Source organism: Achroia grisella, unplaced genomic scaffold, assembly GCF_030625045.1.
Source record: "Achroia grisella isolate CSIRO2021 unplaced genomic scaffold, CSIRO_AGI_Agris_v1 utg874, whole genome shotgun sequence".
Classification (NCBI taxonomy): domain Eukaryota; kingdom Metazoa; phylum Arthropoda; class Insecta; order Lepidoptera; family Pyralidae; genus Achroia; species Achroia grisella.
The window spans coordinates 6,360,001-6,374,802 of record NW_026713051.1 but is presented as its reverse complement, the minus strand read 5'-3'; the positions used below and the strand labels follow the sequence as shown (position 1 = coordinate 6,374,802).

The 14,802-nt window shown below is 36.7% G+C and overlaps 1 protein-coding gene across 1 annotated transcript in view; it reads left to right on the top strand.

Moving 5' to 3' along the window:
- Nucleotides 1-14,802, top strand: part of LOC131853119 (intermembrane lipid transfer protein VPS13B) — a 78,744-nt gene that overhangs the window by 52,730 nt on the left and 11,212 nt on the right. The window contains exons 56-74 of the mRNA XM_059203933.1: nucleotides 108-298; nucleotides 1,270-1,385; nucleotides 1,764-1,852; nucleotides 2,878-3,008; nucleotides 3,150-3,310; nucleotides 3,653-3,778; nucleotides 4,238-4,349; nucleotides 5,101-5,277; nucleotides 5,801-5,956; nucleotides 6,566-6,667; nucleotides 7,078-7,169; nucleotides 8,942-9,149; nucleotides 9,466-9,627; nucleotides 10,464-10,617; nucleotides 11,290-11,435; nucleotides 12,079-12,153; nucleotides 12,672-12,729; nucleotides 13,783-14,013; nucleotides 14,332-14,436. Coding sequence (XP_059059916.1) covers nucleotides 108-298; nucleotides 1,270-1,385; nucleotides 1,764-1,852; nucleotides 2,878-3,008; nucleotides 3,150-3,310; nucleotides 3,653-3,778; nucleotides 4,238-4,349; nucleotides 5,101-5,277; nucleotides 5,801-5,956; nucleotides 6,566-6,667; nucleotides 7,078-7,169; nucleotides 8,942-9,149; nucleotides 9,466-9,627; nucleotides 10,464-10,617; nucleotides 11,290-11,435; nucleotides 12,079-12,153; nucleotides 12,672-12,729; nucleotides 13,783-14,013; nucleotides 14,332-14,436 — 2,592 coding nt within the window. The remainder of the gene's footprint in view (nucleotides 1-107; nucleotides 299-1,269; nucleotides 1,386-1,763; nucleotides 1,853-2,877; nucleotides 3,009-3,149; nucleotides 3,311-3,652; nucleotides 3,779-4,237; nucleotides 4,350-5,100; nucleotides 5,278-5,800; nucleotides 5,957-6,565; nucleotides 6,668-7,077; nucleotides 7,170-8,941; nucleotides 9,150-9,465; nucleotides 9,628-10,463; nucleotides 10,618-11,289; nucleotides 11,436-12,078; nucleotides 12,154-12,671; nucleotides 12,730-13,782; nucleotides 14,014-14,331; nucleotides 14,437-14,802) is intronic.

Sequence of the window (14,802 nt, the reverse complement as noted above, 5' to 3'; positions counted from 1 at the left end):
ATTCAGGGACAACGTAAAATTCTAATAGAAAATACAAAAGAGCAGAATTTCCATGTTATAATATCGGTGTAGGTGAGTACATATTGCTTCTCTTTTTATAATGTAAGGCATCCCATTCACGGGCGGCAACTCGCGCGTCAAACTCGAGGAGCCGGTGACAACGAGCACCCGCAGTGGGAGTGTACCCGCCGCCGTGAGCGTGCACGTGCGCGTGCATGAATCCGGCGCCGCGAGGACCATGCACCTTGCTGGCAGCCTTACACTCGCCAACATGCTCCGGCACCAACTCCTCTATAAGGTAACCCACCATACTTTAAGGAACGCTACAACTCACGAGGACAACAAGAAAAAAGTTGTAAGATAATTTTTAATCTATCTGTCAGTCTTATTTGCTGAATACTGAATAAAAAAGTAGGAGCATGGTAAGTAAATTTGACGGAGTCTATGTTCTTCATTTGAATGACGGTGCAAAAATAAATAATAAATAAAACAATAATTATAGCTATTATCTGCAACTCTATCCGCACAAACATTCATCTTTATTTTACTCAATCGTTTTATTCCCTGGTAAATATTTCAATAACATCTTTTCTTGAAGGAATCTATAAAGCGAATCTACTGAATATGTATTGACATATAAATATATGTAAAGGGAGTCCATTCCACGACTGAGCAGCACTAAGAAAAAAAGTTACCCATAAATTTTGATCTTCAACTAGGAAGCTTACGCATCCGTGAATAGTTTTAACAATCGCACTTGATCTTGAGAGATGGTAACAATTGAAAGCGGGTACAAAAAGAACGGCATTATGATCATTGATAATTTAATATTATCAATGATCATAATGCCGTTCTATTTGTGATTATTTTAGATAATAAAAGAAAAGTCCTTCTCCTCGCTAATAACTAACTCTACCAATTCTTACAGTAGCAGCACATCTCTTTACCTGGAATGGTCGCGGGTTTGATTCAACATACAGTACAGACATTTATATTTATGAGTATGACTGTTTGAATCGTTCAGGGCATAACACGAGCTCAGTTTAGCATTTGACTAGATAACGTTGTGTGAATTTTCCAGTGGTAATATTATTGTTAACTTCATTACAAATTCAGCCGTTTAGTCTAGAAAAGTTGAAAAATCAGTGCCACCTTGATTTTTCAACCTTATGTTCTCTTAACACAAGGGCTTTAAATTTCAGAAGAAACCATGGACATAGCTGTTTACTATATATTGGTATCGATACATTATTACTATTACTGTTGCAGGTGCGCGCACACTGTCCTTCCACAAACCAATGGCGCAGTGTTTGCTCGGGCGAGCTCGAGTACGAGAGCGTTGGCCGAAGCGTCATCTGCAACTCTGACTGCGAAATGGTACTAAAGTTAGTATTTCGGTTTTATTTTGTGCTATATTTCCAGTGGCTTACAATACAATGTAGCTCGATGTTATGTTTTATACAGATTGTCGCGTTAGGGACTGGTGAGAAGGAATATAAAGAGTAGGAAATAGGAAATAGTGTTGTTTGTTTGTTTTCATCAGTACGGTTGTTTGTTTGTTATATATAGAAAACACCCAGACTTAAGTCTGGGTGGTTTCTATATATATATATTATGTATGTATTTACTAAAAAGATCTGTTATCTAGTACTATACCCGTTACATAAGCTCTGCTTAGCAATGGACTTAGATGGCGTTGTGTAAATTGTTCTGGTTATTACATTGATTCGTATTTACTATTTGCAATGCTTGTGTATTTGCAGAATAAAGTTCGCGTCACACGACACCGGCTGGTCAGGTGATATTCCACTGAAGGAATGTCCAAAAGAGAATGTACCTTGGTTAGTCAAAGGTGAGTCTTGTTTGAAACTAACAAATTTTTAGTCTAATATAAAGAAGTTGATGATCTATTTGATGGAAAATAAAAGCCATCGCCCATTTATATGAGCTTGTACAGAAGCTCGCCTTAGTATATTGAAATTTTTGTCTTTAAATGCTATCTGTGAGTTTCTGATTCTATGTGTATTGTCCTGAGGATCTTATACTGTGACCTAAGGCGTCAATGCATCTATGAGTTTTCTATAAGAAAGGGTTGTGATTGTCTTTGCGTCCACGAAAAGGCACAAGGAAAAGCCGCAGTTGGAACAGCGATTATCAACCAACTTGTCGGGTGCTCATGTGTCTAGTTCCAAATACACATTTTGTACAAGATTTTCAATGGTTATATTTGTCTGACGTGGGCTATTTATCCACTTGTGGGGTTCCCATTAACTTGTAAGTGATACATTCCGTTCCGCGAACTGTCATGACTTGTTTACATTTCGTGTGGATTATGCCAACTCTCTAATAGTAGTAATTCTATTGCTAGCAACGTATCATGTCAGCTATCCCTCCTAAAAAGGATTGTGGTTAGTTTTTGTTGAATATACCACTACGTGTAAACTGAACTTTCATCCTCCATTGGGGCCTGGCCAGCATATAGGGCACTCTGCCATAATTAATTCATACATCGTGTCTTACATTTACTTCTTCTGTAAGTGTCCTTGTTCTCTCACTGACGGCTGCACCGATTTGTAAGAATTTTGTTGTGTCTATTTGAATTATAATTTCCTAGATTGTTTAAAAGAGCATCACGTAAGTTTCTTTCTTAACTTTTAAAAGATGTCTAATCGACAGCTTTTAAAAGTGCTTAAATATTTAAGCACTTATTATCATTTAAGCATTTAACATCTTATTAAGATGTATAACTAAGTTTATTATCTATTATATTCTATTGGAAATGTTAGTTAGTTCTTATAGGTGAAGTTGCTTGTCCGAGTAAGAGAACTTCGGCATTTGGTACTGTATATACAAAATATCTACCGTTTGTGTGTGTAGTGCCCAGCTCGGGCTCTGTGCCGTACGTGTCGGTGTGGTGTCGTGTGGTGCGCGCTCGCAGCGACGGCCGAGCCCTGGCTGCACTCTGGCCGCTTTACGTGCTGCACTCGCAACTGCCTCTCGATACAGACGTAAGTACATTCGTCTCTCTTCCTCATTTATTTATAGCACCGAACATCTAATACATGAATTAAACCGACAAGTGATAGCGACCCACCTGTAGCTGAAAAATAAGTTATTTGGGATAATAAAGCAGTATCTTATTTTTTCAGGTGATGGTAGTAACTGACACTGCTGTCTCGTCTACGGAGCTGACAAGTGAACAAACTCAACCACCACCCCTAATACAGACGGCGCCAGGCCGCGGATCTAGTACGCATCTAGTCGCACCCGGAACTACGGCTGCTAGGCACAAGCTCTCATTTCAGTACAGGTACCTATATATACATGCATATTCGTATGTTGAGTAGTATATGTTGCCCATTAGGTCGTATTTATATCTCAGTCGCTTCCTAACTATCTATCCCACATACATATTCTTATACCCCTTTCTTTGTCTGCCTTACCTTTATGACCGGGGACTAAAAGCTGCAGCGCTAAATTGCCAACGTAGTCTGGTGACCTTTTCACTTGTCCACACCATCGTAGCCTACTTTCCTGTATTTCTTGACAATGACAATGTCGCGAATAGCCAATCTTCCTCGTATGTACTCGTTGCGCATTTTATTCAGTTACACCTGATTATAACTGGGCATGGATATTGTTTACTTTACAGAAATATAGAGTGCCCAGTGACCCGGGAGGCGGTACCGCTCCACTACGGCGTGACGGACACGTCCGTGTTTGACAAACGGGCGCCCGTCAATCACATTGAAGAGGTTGTTGAGGAAATGTATGATTGGTAAGTATAAGAGCTCCTTGTGACTCTTTCTTTCACGCATAATAATTATGATACTGCTTCATGGCCGCTGAGGTACTGTATATAGCCGCTGAGGTCGGTAATATAAAGTCGTAATTGTAATTATAATAGAAATTATATATAATATTGAGTTAGTAAAAATCCAAATACAAAATGGTGAACACCATTTTGCATTTGCATTTTATAAATTATTACAAAAATTCGTTAAAGCACATACGATTGTAGGACGCGGGAATGCACAAGCAAGCAGCGCACGCAGTTGTTCTCTATATTTACATTTAATTGCTCATTCTTTTCCACGTTGATTCACGCCTGTAACAACTTACGTGTGAAGGGAACTAATAAATTATTAGTATTATAATCTGCGCTCTACTGTAATGTATAAATTTGAACCAATAGTTTTAACTCTTCAGTACTAACAATCCCTTTTTTATACCTTAGGTTACGTCGATCAAGTCGCGACGCAATTTCCACTTGGCCCTATTCTATAGTCGCCAAGCAATGGCCTGGCACTTGGCAGCCGGCGCTGTTACAACCACGCAGTGATGTCACAGTGAGTGTAAACTTGAAAATAATAATAACCCAAAGTAATTCACCTTGTGCAATTTTCGGCACCTACGCAGGAGCGCGCTCCTTGGCTTACTCCCCTTATAAAGACTATCATGAATGTAATAGATTTTTGTTACATAATATAGGTAATGAACTTACAGAATAATAAAAAACACACTTATTGATACAAATATTTGTATCGTACAAGAGTCAAACCAGCAACCATTGGAAGTAAGGTAAACCGTTAGTAACTATCTAATAAAATACACTAATTAATTGTAACTTATTCAGGCAAATTCATAAGATTATTCATTAAACCAAATTATTATATTATTATCATTATTATATTAAACCAAAGTCAATTTCACAAGAATAGACAAATAACTAAATAAATTTAATTTTGTAGTTTTGAAATGGTCGTTATTTACTACTTTTTGTTCGTTCATTTGGCTAGTTACTAGAAACTTTCCTATAAACTAATCAATATATTTAAAACCTTTTAAGGCTTGACGTTTATAGTGGTCTCATGATATTTACACAGTTTCGTTAGATCCCTCGTACGATGCGAACATTCAAGTCTGTTTATTTGTGTCGGTCTGGGAGTTTTATACTATATATACAAAAAATATCTGTTTTTACATCTGTTGTTTAGTATTCATAAGTTCAACATAAGTTCTACTGACCTTGGGACTAGATACCTTTTTATGAATTGTCCATGGGTATTATTATTATTAAAGTCAGTATATACACTGCAGGTGCGTTACCAAGCAGTACGCGCGGGCGGCGGATGCTGTCTCGAGATTCGTCTCTGTCCTGTGGTGTTGCTCTGCAACGCTTCACCTATAGCGCTAACGTTACGAGCACACGACGCCGCCCCACTGTGCAAACTCGAACCTGGCACCGCTATATCACCGCCCTCGGCTCTACTCAAGGTAAATAAATTAAATTTATTATTGACTTATTAACTGAACAAACAATTATTAACAGTTAATACGCAGATGAGTTTACCTGATTAAAATATTAAATTAATTTATATCTTCTTTAATATAGATGTCAGAGAAGATATAAATTCAGTAACATAGTAAGCTTTCCTTACATTATGTTTCAAGAATTTTATTAATAATATAAATATAAACTTATCAACCTAAAATAGTGTAATGCTTCCAGTCAGCTCCGATATTCGATAGCTCGGTTCAATTATGTCTGTGTAATATCAACAAAAGATTGTTTGTGTGAAAGGTAGTATATACTTATCATAAAATGATTGTAAGCTTAAGTATTCTGATTGCGATCATTGGAAAATATTACATACTAAAGACAATCATCATTGTCATATCGTCAGCAAATACGAAATGTCTTGTTATACAATAATTTTTTTATTTGTTAGATATTAATGTGTTTTGCAGACATTGCATACTATTTATTGAAAACAGTTTTTAATGTTGTTTGAACTAGAAACCGTTCTTCGTGTCAGTGGAAATGGGTCGCGAGACGTTTGTGAGTGGTCAGCTGGAGGTTTGCGCAACTGAGCGAGGCCGCTACGGGGCGCCGCCCCCAGGTCAGCTCGCGCTTGACCATGCCGCGCAACTGGCGGTCCAGTGCAATCACAAGGTCAGACCAACTACACCCCCTCCGATCATCCCCCATCCAATACAATGAGGTACGAAATTACGACGGTCTGAGTCGAGGTTCAAACCCTTATGGAGGATTGTATATATTTTTAAACAATAATTTCTCGTCATTACCTCTTTTCATGACGACTCGGCCAATCGTAGTCTTACAGAAGAGACAGACACGTTCCATAGTTCATTTATAAAATTGTCTTACGTCATCCGTCACTTGCAATTTACAGCTCTATCTTATACATAATTTTCTATTATCAAATTATGTAATCTTCCTTAATACACTTATACTTTGTCGATACGTACACGATCCGATATAATAAACATAAGAATATGGTGTATGGATACCGCGCTGTCATACTACTGCATAAACAATTTGCATAAACAGGTATGTATTATTGTACGGCTTTCCGTACAAAGCAGAAGTTATGATTAAGACAAATTATTCATATACATAAAAACATAAAATGAGTACTATATAAACAATTTACGTCAATGGACTGCTTTGTAATCCTGTGAATGACTTCTTACATTAGACTAACTAAAACCTATTTGAGATATAAATACATATGTATAATTAAGATGTTTAATGTTGCAGGTGGCGCTACTTACTATGTACTACGAGATTAAGGAAGAAATAAACGTTCTCGGCGTGGGTTCTACCTACATGCTGCTAAACAGGCTCGATAGTGATATACTGGTAACGTGTTTCAGTATGTTAATTTAAACTCATATAACAGTACTAGCTAAACCCCCGATTCCATACCCGTAGTATTCGGAAAGTTTACAATTATGTTTATAAACGTGGTAATAATGTACTAAGAAACTAAATTTGTAAAACGTTATAAGGTACTATAAATAGACACAACATAATGTTTAAGTTAGTAGTATTAGTGTAATTCTATATGACTGAAGTTTTTATTATTTAGCCTTAACTGACGCTTGTTTTTAATTTACATTATTATTATATTATCTGTGCAATGAAGAGCATATAAACAGTAAGGTTACCATGTACCAGTTCTATATCAATTGCACACTTCTAAAAATATGTCTCTACTGAGTGTAATGTGGAGTGTTTTTATATTAATAAGTTATCCGCATTTGTCGCAGGTGTCAGCCATTGCAGTACCAGAGGAAATCGATAGTAATGTAATTTTACGACCAAAAGCGTTCAAAGTGGTCCAACCTGCAAAAGAAGGAAGGTTAGAATGTACATTTTAAATAATTCTAATGTTACACATATGTTTAGGTAAGGGAATGCCAACCTGATTGTCAGCGGTAACGTTCACCTACATACATCACGTTACCATTTGACACTCGTGATACCGTTCATGCATTGCCATTCAATACAAAAACAGTATATTTTGGTGCCTGTTGCCCATTATTAATAAATGCAACATATATTATACTACAAAATATGTTATATTAGTATAATTGTTTATAATTCTACAGACTTATATACTTTGATGATAGAAGAGTGAAAATTGTAGAGTGTATGTATTATTTGTTGTCACATCATTAAAACTTTTACCATATAATAAAATATTTGGGGTATAAAAATAGATAACAACCAATGAAGAATGTTAATAGGTATGCCAAATCGGTTGAAAGTTTTATATAATAAAGCTTGTATGTTTACAAATATATTAGTTTTTGTTTTAGACAAAAATACCTATTAGTTTTGATTTTATAGGCATTTAAACTTACGATAAATTTCGAGTCCCGCTAACAGTCACGTGACATGTGACGTCATTTTACAACGGTCCGCTCCGCTTAGTAGCGAGTCACCGAGTTTGTGCAGTATTTTGTTTCATTTTCATAATGAAATGGATGTAGGAATCGAAATAGGGCAATCGGATAATCTGCCTAAAATAGATGCACTAATGGTTGCCTATTATTTATCAATAAATACCTAGTGATTTCGTTGCCGCCGAAATGCGAGGAAAAAAAAAGTATATTAACTTTTCTTGCTATTTAGAAAATTATTTATCTGTTTTAAAGTGTTTTGTTAAAAAAAATACCCAACTGATATCGTACTGCAAGTATTGCAACTCAAATAGGCAGAAGTACTAATCCTTTTAGATTTATGTCTATAGGCACGTATGTACATATGTGAATATAGGTACCTCTTTTAGTAAATTTAACTAAACACATATATTGATTTATTGCAAATGTAGTGGGTTGAACAGATGTACTAAACCTTTTTTAATTTTCATTTGTCTTATTAATAGGCCGTTTTATTTATTTTTATTTATAACTTATTCCAAGTCGGCAAGAGACGGCTTTGGTGATGATGCTATCTGATGCTAGATGATGATATTACATAAAAGTAAAAAGAGCAGTACATTTAAAACCACGAAGTTTTAAATGTAACTTGCAAAGATTGTGTCTCCAACAGAGGCTGTAAACGTAGTATAGCATTTTTAATGTGGCTACATCGTCGAAGAGAGGACGCAACGACTGTTATCAAATTTATTGGATATTTTTGTGGTTATAATAAAAATAACTATTACTTTGGTGGTTGTATTTGTACGTTTCGGCATAACACATGATTTCCTAGTATTTAGTTTGGTTATTTTTGAAGGTATTTATAATTTCTAATGAAACGTAAGACGACTCCGTGCTGAGAGCGCGAGCGGACTAAGCGACTGTTGCACTATGACGTCACACCGTCACACGAGTCCGCATCCCACGTTTACTTCTATAAATCAGAAACTAATTGACGTATTGAAGTAATTCTTTCACTTATATTTTTTATTTTTGACAGAGAATAAAGCAAGAACAACAGCAACAAGCAAGCTAATATTCAAAATTAGTTAACATTCTTCATTCTCAAACCTGTCAATTTCTGTACACATGTAAAAATTCATAGAAATCGGTGAACCCGTTTTGGACAAATATGGCAACTAATATTGTGACAATTTTATATATTAGAAGATTAGAAAGTTGTGTATATCGGTTACTCATCCTACAGCATCCACGGTACTCCGCTCTGTCGATTCTGGTTGCGTGGGCGCTGGCGCGGCGGTAATCCTGTTGAGCTTCGGACGTACATCTGTCTGGCGCTGGCGAAGAGCGGCGAGGAAAGTTATCCGGCAGATACGCCTGTCCCAGTACGACTTGGCGACGATAACGCGCCAGTTAGGCGAGCCATAGCTCTAACAGATGCAAACAACAGATCTGTAAGTCTTACTGTATTTACTACTTCACTAGTGTATTATATAGTAAAGTGGTTAGACACATATCTTAGAATTAATGCAAAGTTACAACATTTATACAAATATATAGTTACATGGAAGTTTCCGAATGCCTAAACAAATGAAAAAATGTGTATGATTGTTCAAAAGTGATTTTTCTATACTTCTTTGTTCTGACGGTTTCAGTGGCAACTTCTCAGTAGTTGCTTGTTTAATAGACAAAGAGATCATTTGTACCCATAAAATACCATCTCAACTAAGTAAACGGTCTTAAAGGTTTATCTAATAAATTCAATTACAGGTACCGGTGGTGGTGACACAGTTGAAGCTTGACGGCCGCTGGTTAATAGCGGTCGCCCGCGACCCGTGCCCGCAATTCCTCGTTCACAACCGTACGAGTTGCCCGTTGATGGTCGCGCAGCCCGTACAATTTACTGATGAGCCATCCACCTCGAATATCACTGTAAGTTTTATATAATAATAATAATAACTAAGGACAATTCTCATAGCGCCCATCTAGTCCCAAGCTAACAGAGCTTGTGTGTAGGTACTAGACAGCTGATAGAAATACGTAAATAGTTTTTTTTAATAAGTATACATACAAAACAGCCAGACCTATACAAACATTCATACTGGTAAATACAAGGGCTTGTATCGTGCGAGGAGTCGAACAGTTGGAAGTTAAACTATGTGTGTGTTTCCTTCGTCCACATAATCTATTATTATATAAATAAATATCTCAGGACATTAATAATATAAGTGCGACGCTCGGACCATAAGATTCTTAGTATATTGCTAGGAATTTCATGCAATAGACAAATCTGAAGCATATATTTTGAATTTTACGTTAATAATAATGTGATTATGTTAATTTATATGTGGTCGATGTGGGAGCAAGAGGTATACTAGCGAAATCTCTCTACCAACTTCTAAACGATCTTAATCTGTCTTAGAATTAAGTTATATACTTAAAACGTGTATCTAAGGCTGAACTTACCGGCTCCTATAAGTCTTGGCTGGGTAGAGAAAGAAAAATGAGCGGTGAAGGTGAGTGTACGGCAAAATATAGACGTACGGCGTGGGACCACTTAAACTTACATTCGGTCACAAGTACCGGGAACTGCTCGGAGGTTTTCTCTCTGTAACCTTTGTAGTAGATGTTTATACAGTACTCTGTGCATTTTATAGAAGCGGAGTCTGTTTTGTGAAATGGCGGAAACTTCCGAATTAAATGTGTAGCGCAAATTCATTTTATTTATTTAAATTCATATTTAAATATGGTACATTCTGAATCTGCAGGCGAGCACGGAATGTGCGGGCACGCGGTGGCGGTGCGTGGTACGTCCCGCCACTATGAAGCACTACTCGAGTCCGGCGCACTGCGCTCGATACCCGCCACCGGCGTCACCAGCGCCACCTACCGTCCCCTTTGTCACATTCGCTAAACTCACAGGTAACGTTATTATATTATTATTGTTAATGTCATTAGTTGCCTTTACACATACGCTCTAACACGCTGGAATCGACGGGAGCATGTAAATTATTTATTGACAACCAGAAATACCGTGCGCACCGCTAGTTCGCACTTACTTTCATCAATCGTGCGTGCTTTGGCCTTTTTTTTAATAATTATTATTTGCAAAAATGTGAACACCTTAAAGTTTTTAAAGAAAGTTCCCGGGCTAGATGAAGGAGGGAATGTGTAATGTAAAGGCAGATTGGTTTAGAATTTTTTTCCCGAAAACCAGAATATATGAAAGGTATAACCGAAATATTCTTGATATCCCAGATATTGAAATCTCTCAAGACGCATACAAATTTCGGATGGATGACTGAAACTAGTGTGAGCGATGAGATATAATTCTGTGTTGTGGCGGAAGGGGATTGTTAGTAATGTGGACTAATGATCCCAATGCTAACAATATAGCAGGTTGAACTGCACGCGATTCGCCCTGGAAACCGTCGTGTTAAATTCCTGAAGACTTTGTTACGATGTGCTAATTGACCTGATCTTAATATCGTCTTATTGTTCTCTACTGGTGCCTCACCGGCGTAAACCGTTATCGCTAGCGGGAACAGTATTCCATTATCATCCATTAACAAAAATCGTGTGTTGTTGAGACAGACGAGGACGTGGAGCCCGAATGGAGTGCGCCCGTGGCAGCGACGGAGGGCGAGCAGTTGCTGCAGCTATTCGGAAACCTCACCGTCAAGTTGCGCGTCCGCACGCACCACCACTCCACGCTGCTCGAACTGCAGGACGTCGACCATGTAACGACCCAGACATACATATATATATATATAATGATACTATAAATAACCTATACAGTTGATGGTTTGCTCGGTGACTGAAGTAGTTGAGTACGAGTAGTAAAAATACGTACGGTAAAAGTACTTGAATAGAAATAGTAATATAATATTATATATTCAAACAAACTTAACACTTTTGAATAGTCATATTTTTTTAATCAACCTTTATTGGGATACGAGACTAAGAAGACAGAAGAGTTTAAAAATCTCCATGTAGAAACATATTAAAAATTGATAGTTTTAATGCCGTTGGCCGCAGATGGAACTGGATGGAAAAACACAGGGCGAGTGCAGAGAGCACTTGGACATGCACAATTATTTATGGAGAAAATTGTATTGGTTCAAACCTCGGGGTCAGGCCGTCGTTATTTCAATATTCGTTAGAAGTAGATGAGGCATAGCTCAGAGGGGAAATAATAGGGTTGACAGATTGAGTTATTGGAAAATAATTTATATAATCCTGGACATATCACAATTAAAAGACCACCTTTCAATACTAAATTTTTAGAATGTCCTAAACATTGTAAAAAACCAATAGTGTTACCAATTCCATTTGTTAATGTTTTGTTAGTATGTTATTAAACTGATTAAATATTGTCAACAGAGAGACATCTCAGCGAGCGACATCAGAAGAAGACTGCTGGGTCCATTTTTAACGCAGGACACCACGCATTTTGGGGTAGGTACATTATTACTTACACTCTTTTAAAAATAGTTCTTAGACCTACAATGGTACAGTTTTCGTTATCTAAAGAGATATTTATCAGGACTTGAAATCACCGGAAAAAATAAATAATCCGTCAGGCTGTCTATCTTAAGTAGTTTCTTTTGTTTGTTGATGTATTTCTTCTTTTCTACTCATGTGCCTCTGTACTTTATTAATAGGAATACCCTCTTTCATAAGGTTAACTGGAAGATATTTTTTGTACGAGATATTTATCTATATTATTATGTTAATTAGTGTATACACAAATAAGTGTATAAAAATAATTATTTGTGTATCAGTTTATCAGTATATATAACAGAAGCTTTATTTGACTTGGGTCTATCTAGATTGCGCTGTATGAATTGTATGCTGCTGTATGGTTTTATTATATCTTATGTTTCGTTCACACCATTCTTAGTTTACAATGTCACTAACAAAATTAATAACATTTAGTCTATAATCACTAATTGTATATTTTTATGCATTTTCAGCAATCCTTAAATACCCATTCAAGATGTAAACTGGAGAGAATTGCCGCTGAAGATAACGGTACGTTAATATTTATCTAACTCTATAAAGATGTCTACTAATTATTCTCACCTCCTCGATATCCACCTCATAAAGAGCTATATTACAATTTATACTTATTTTGATGAAATTTTTATAGTCATATTTTTTATATTCTACTACTGATTTCGAACGCCACTCGACTGCAGAAGAATGAACAAGAAACTTTCGTGTTGCTCTTTTTAATAAATGTTGTTTTAAATAAATACATATTGACAAGTACGCATGCGTGCTAGTCAACATAGAAACCGCAATATTTAAATATAAGATCAGTGAGGCATATATTATTTTAATTAATGTAATTTACACCAACTAGTTGCCATTGTATTTATATACCAAAATTTGTATTACTGGGTACAATTTGTTTCTCAGTTTTGATACCAGATGGCGTTAATTACAATATTTAAAGATTGCCTTGTTTTTCTCTAACATAGAGCGGTATAACAACAAGGCTTGGAATTCGAACAAGAGAAATCCAAACTCCATCACACACATTTGGTTTTTCATAGATAAGTGGCTTGGGTTCTTGTTCTATTAGTATCGATGATGAATAATGATGATGAAATCGCAACTTATTAATAATTATCTGTGGTTGAGAGCTATAGCTATCTTATATTACTAGCCTAGTTACTTAGACTAATCGTTTGTTCAAATTTAATGCGTATCAAAACTATAACTAAAAAAAAAAATGTGCTACAATGTATATGATATCCGATTATGTTTAGTTTACATAGCTCTACACAGTATTTCAACAGAAGAGAGCGGACGGCGAGGCGTTACTAGTGATATTCGTGGTAAATAGTGACGTACCATCTAACCAATGCCTCTGACAACCCTGTGCGAACATTCGTCAAGTTATTCATCATCATCATTATTACCTTACCTTTATCCGTATTATTTGTGGTCGGCGCAGTACGTCTCCTTCTTCCACTGATCCCTGTCAATCGTCACATATGAGCTTACTCTCCTTTTATACGTATCATCATTAAGGTATAAAATTATTATAAAAAGTAGTATTCCTGTTTTGTTTTACAGTACTAAACAGATCAGTGCAACAGACGTCAATGACTACAGCACCCGAACAAGGTACGCTAAGGATGGCAGTTTCGGAATTAGAAGGAACAAGCCAGCCGTCCCTCACCGCTGTACATACAACAGAGATACTCGTAGTGCCAGAAGTTCGGACACCAGAGGCAATCGAAGTACTAGATATGGACCCCACGAAGACTGTCTTTACAGGGAATAGTCAAGTGGAACTAGAAACAGGTATGAGGGTTGATAATGTCAAAGTTTTCTCGGTGGTCTGGCGACTTTAGCATGCCGCCTTCCGATGGTCGCCGGTTCGATTCCTCGCACGGTGCAAACCTAGCTACTTTACTTAATAAGAACGGGCCAGAATCTAAATATTTTTTATGTTGTAATTTTTTTTTAAATAATACACTCAACGTGGCGTGTCATGTAGCACTCCTTAGAAATTCGTTTTAATCCTCATAGCGATTTGACTAAGAGGTATACAGTTAAAAATTTAGTTAGCGTATTTGCTCTACATTCTTCGGTATATAATAGCTTATGTTCTATTAACAGAAAGCGGAGTACCAAAAATCAATGACGACGAGGCTGAGCGGAATATGTCGAGTGTTATGGGCTCCTCTACCACATCGCTGACATTTAACGATGTGCCAGTATCAGGTAAACTTATTACAAATTTAAGGCTTTTCATGCTTTATCCCATTTAAACATGCGGTGATTGAAATTACAATAGCTTAAGCTGAGGTTAGAACCTTGGCAGTTATAGGCCAAAACAGCATTCCTAACAGATTTGAAAAAGAATTATTGCCATCTGAGTTGAGGAGATTTTTTCAATTTTTTAATATTAATGTAACTTGAACGGCAAACAATGTTAAGAGTGTAAATTGGCAATTATTGTCTATATTTAAAGAGAAACTTTCCGAGCATTCCATGGATTCGACATGCGGTTGCCATACATCACCAGGTTGATTCGAGCAATTTCCTGGACTTGTGATGCGAACTTAGGTTTAAAATGATATATATCTA